Raw genomic sequence first — 4,522 nt, 5'->3', positions numbered from 1 at the left:
TATCTTCTAGCCAACATGTATAATAGTAGATCAAAAGAGTATACTACTTTGTTATTATGTGGCCTACCTTTCATTCTCACAAAGTGCCTAGGAGCACGTGCTAGAGCTGGCTCTTCACGAAGGGCTCGCTTAACTTCTCTCTCCTATTCTCTTTCCTCCAACTAAGCAAAAATATACTAGTTTATTCCTTACAGCTTGCTGACTCAGCTCTATTATACTTACTCTAATAGTAGATCAAAAGAGTGTACTACTTTGTTATTATGTGGTCTATCTTTCATTCTTACAAAATGCCTAGGAGCACGTGCTAGAGCTGTCTCTTCACGAAGAGCCCGCTTACCTTCTCTCCTATTCTCTTTCCTCCAACTAAGCAAAAATATAATAATTTATTCCTTACAGTCCGCTGACTCAGCTTTATTATACTTGCTCTAAAAAGAATGAATGCCTCCTTCCACTCTCAGCCTACCATCAGGTGTCGCAACAGTAAGGGACGGTTGCCGCCCGTACGCGATGATATATATTTCTACCTAGCTACTCTACTCGTGTGAGATCATGGTGGACGGATCGTGCTTGTGGGGAGACTTTGCCTTTTTGATTATTTTGCCGCCTGCCGTCACCCATCAACTTGACCATCTGTAGCTGCTGCGAAATGGTCATTGCCGTGCCGTCTCTCTATCTCTCTCGTGTGTGTATATGCGTGCCAAATCCCCTCTTGCCAAACGGCACGCACAAGCAAGCGATTCGACCAGGATAGTAGCACAACGTCTCCCGATCGGCCTTGCGGTTACACTAGAGTAGAGACTTGGTAGTATGGTCGACCGGGAAACGAAGCATGCGTTCGTGCCCCATAACTCCACCACTGCAGTTAGGGAAATACGAGAAGACTCTGAATCAACACTTCGCCTCTTCTTCTCCCTCACCTCGTCTCGTCGTCTTCCCTCCTTCTGCTTGAGTTGCTTTGGAGACTCCTCCCGTTTTCTGTCTCTATAGCGGGATCTCTACGTCAGTCAACTGTTGCATCTCTTGCAAATTCTGACCGCTTCTTCAAGCAAAACATCATACCCCGGCCGTCTGTCTGTTTGTCCCCTGCCAAAGCAATCCATCCATCTTCATCTTTCATCTTTCGGCGGCGCTCCAAGAACCCCGTGAGTCTCTCTCTCTCTCTCTCTCTCTCTCTCTCTCTCTCTCTCTCTCTCTCTCTCTCTCTCTCTCTGCTTATGTGTTACGATTAGGTGTTTAATCACGCGTTCCTTTCTATTAGTTGTTCCATCTGTGCATGTGAAGCCGGTTCCGTTTCCTGATCGCTTCTTCTTTTACTAATTTGGTAGTAATTTGATGGGGGGTAGAAAAGAGAAAGAAACAGAGAGGGGGGAAACAACCTAGCCTGTGCAATCTTCAAAAATTCCGCAAGGCCAGTTATCTGCATTCAATACTGTACATTTTAGCACACGACGATTCAAATCACGGTGAAATCTCAGTTGATACATGCCAATATTTTCAAGATTATCGCACACTCTTACTATTTATTCTCGCAAAGGCAGAGGCAGAGGCCGTACCATCTCAACAAGACAAGAGCACTCCTGCTCAAGAACCACGCCAAGACTCGATCGATCCATCCTTGTCTCGACCATCCATCGGGATGGAGCAGCTCCGGCAGCTCGGCGAGGTGGTGGGCAGCATCAACGCGCTCATGGCGTTCGAGGCCGACCTCCGCATCAACCCTCGCCAGTGCCGCCTCCTCGCGGAAACCTGCGCGCACGCGCTGGACGCCGTCACCGGCAATGTCCGCGCCCACCTTCGCTTCGATGAGCGCGGCTCCAAGTGGCGCGCCCTGGAGTCCCCGCTCCGCGAGCTCCACCGCGCGCTCCGCGACGCCGAGGGCTACGTCCGCCAATGCCTCGACCCGCGCGGCAGCTGGTGGGCCCGCGCCGCCGCCATGGCGCACGGCACGGAGTGCGTCGAGCACCACCTCCACAACATCCTGTGGTGCGTCTCCGTCGCCGTCGATGCCATCGAGGCCGCCGGGGAGATCGCCGGCTCCGAGCCGGACGACCACGCGCGGGCGCGGCTTCTGCTGGCCAACAAGTACGACAGGGACATGCTCGAGCCAAAGCTGTTCCAGCTCGCGCTCGGCAAGCGGTATTTGGTATCCCGAGAACTGGTCGTTCGGATGGACGCGGCGTGGAAGGAGGACAGGTGGGCGCTGTCGCAGCTGCTCGACGAGATGACGGGCCCGGCGGCACCGAAGCGCCTGTCCAAGAACGAGCACCGCCTCGCCGAGGTCCTCGCCGCGCCGAGGGGGAGGCTGCACCCGGCGTCCATTCTGCTTGGAGGCGACTACAGCGTCCGCAGGAGGCTGGGCGGCCGCCTCAAGGAGGTGCAATGGATGGGGGAGAGCTTCGCGATGAAGCATTTCATCGGGGACGGCGAGGCCGTCGGCGCCGAGGTCGAGCTCCTGGCCTCGGTGGCGCACCCGAACGTCGCGCACGCCACCTACTGCTTCCACGACGAGGAGAGGAAGGAGTACTTTGTGGTCATGGACCAGCTCATGGCCAAGGACCTGGGGAGCTACGTCAAGGAGGTGAGCTGCCCGCGGCGGCGGACACCCTTCCCTGTCATCGTCGCCATCGACATCATGCTGCAGATCGCGCGCGGGATGGAGTACCTGCACGCCAAGGGAATATACCACGGCGAGCTGAACCCGTCCAACGTGCTCGTGAGGCTGCGGCAGCCCGACGGTGGCTACGTGCAGGTCAAGGTCACCGGGTTCGGGCAGTCCGGCATCGCAATGGGCGCCAATGTCAACGGCGACGATAACGCCTGCATCTGGTACGCGCCCGAGGTGCTCAAGCCGGAGGTCGCGGATGCAGGGTCCAGGCGCACCGAGAAGGCCGACGTGTACAGCTTCGCCATGATCTGCTTCGAGCTCCTGACCGGCAAGGTCCCGTTCGAGGACAACCACCTGCAGGGCGACAAGACAAGCAAGAACATCCGCGCCGGCGAGCGGCCGCTGTTCCCGTTCCAGACGCCCAAGTACCTGACCGCCCTGACCAAGCGGTGCTGGCATGCCGACCCGGAGCAGCGGCCGGGGTTCTCCTCCGTCTGCCGCGTCCTCCGGTACGTGAAGCGGTTCCTGGTCATGAACCCGGAGCAGCAGCAGCAGCAGGCCGCGCAGGGCGACGAGCCCGTTGTGCCACCCGTGGACTACCTCGACGTGGAGATGCAGCTGCTGAGGAGGCTCCCGGCGTGGCAGCGAGGTGAGGGCGCCCGCGTGCCGGACTTGCCGTTCCAGATGTTCGCGTACAAGGTGTTGGAGAGGGAGAAGACCGCCGGCGTGGTGCAGGCCAAGGACAGGGCCTTCGACTCGGGCAGCGAAGGGAACTTGCTGTACGGCGATGAGAACGGGGTCGGGGCAATGTCGCCGGACCACCCTTCCTCGGCGGCGTCGAACGGCGCCATGCGGCCGCTGCCGGACAGCAGCGATGGCAAGAAGCCGCCGTCGGCCAAGAAAGCGGACGGCAAGGCGGCCAGGCAACCAGGTAGGTACTCTTACCATTTTTGGATTACAGTAGATAGAGTTAGAACTTCGAAAAGGCCGTGTGTGTTGATTCGTACCATCTCTGAACATTTCTCTGTCATTGCAGTTGCAGGGCATCCGCAGAAGGTGAAGCCGGCCAACCCAGCAAGGACTCCGCAGGCACCAAGACGGACGCTCGGAGTGAAGACCGACGGCGTCTCCTAGTTCCTGCCGCGCGACATTGGAAGCCATCTCGTCGTGCTTCAGGGGAGTTGGAATGCCGGTGCCGCCGGAGAGTGTGCGTTTGATCAACTAGTCGTTTCTTGTGTGGCATCACCAAAACAAGTCTTGGTTTTGTTTTAAGTTATTATATCGCATAGTTATTCGTTTGATTGGTAGAAAAGAGGTACTGTAGTCGATACTCGTTTCAGTCACATCTCGGCAGTCCGAATGAGAAGCTATTTCCATGCAAAAAAAGAGAAGAAGCTATTTTCAAGAGAGAGATTTTTGCGGGAAATGACGTGGTATTACTTAGCTACAAAGGACCGCCGCGCGGGCCGTTAGATCTGGCATAAATCTAGCGCCTAGTCGTTCTTCACTTTTGCAACATATATTTTGTTACGGAATTTTTGTGCAGCAAAGGTCATGTTGCCGAAGATATTTGTAACAAAGTGTTGTAATTTTTTTTTTTGCAATAGAGGTTATGTTGCAGTTTTTTTGCACTGCAATAGAGGTTATGTTGCAAAAAAAAAATCTTCTGCACCATTGAGTTTCCCCCACAACATCCCACATGTTTCGGAATCATCGACGGTGTTGCAAAATCTTGAGACTTGTTGTGTGTGGGACTAGTCCGATACGTGGTTGGCTCTCAACGCGATGGACGCGGAGCATAGAATCGGCTGGATGATTCTAATTATTTCCCCGATTACAATCAACCTTAGCCTTAGACCATCTTCACCCAAACATACCAAACCTGGCAATGTATAATACGCATGTAGACATGCCCGG

At 55.0% G+C, this 4,522-nt stretch overlaps 1 protein-coding gene across 4 annotated transcripts; it reads left to right on the top strand.

Annotated features, from left to right (window-relative positions):
* Positions 1-620: 620 nt before the first annotated feature.
* Positions 621-4,132, top strand: LOC109735695 (uncharacterized). Of its 4 annotated transcripts, XM_020294902.4 has the most exons (4): positions 621-1,142; positions 1,326-1,463; positions 1,539-3,536; positions 3,642-4,132. In XM_020294902.4, exons 3-4 carry the CDS (start codon positions 1,637-1,639, stop codon positions 3,737-3,739), a joined length of 1,998 nt encoding a protein of 665 aa, XP_020150491.1. In that variant the 5' UTR covers positions 621-1,142; positions 1,326-1,463; positions 1,539-1,636; the 3' UTR covers positions 3,740-4,132. The 4 variants fall into 4 exon arrangements, with proteins under 4 accessions (XP_020150491.1, XP_020150492.1, XP_020150490.1 ...); XM_020294903.4 differs by lacking the exon at positions 1,326-1,463 and having other exon boundaries at positions 1,535-3,536; XM_020294901.4 differs by having other exon boundaries at positions 1,326-3,536.
* The last annotated feature ends 390 nt before the right edge of the window (positions 4,133-4,522 follow it).

This window comes from Aegilops tauschii, chromosome 3, assembly GCF_002575655.3.
Source record: "Aegilops tauschii subsp. strangulata cultivar AL8/78 chromosome 3, Aet v6.0, whole genome shotgun sequence".
NCBI classification, from domain to species: Eukaryota; Viridiplantae; Streptophyta; class Magnoliopsida; order Poales; family Poaceae; genus Aegilops; species Aegilops tauschii.
The sequence above is the reverse complement of the archived record's forward strand: the minus strand, read 5'-3'. Positions and strand labels throughout refer to the sequence as shown.

Bases quoted from the DNA above. Each gene is read 5' to 3' on its own strand.
- LOC109735695 (XM_020294903.4), top strand. From the start codon at position 1,637: ATGGAGCAGCTCCGGCAGCTCGGCGAGGTGGTGGGCAGCATCAACGCG. The intron at 3,537-3,641 runs GTAGGTACTCTT...CTGTCATTGCAG, and splicing joins CAAGGCGGCCAGGCAACCAG to TTGCAGGGCATCCGCAGAAG.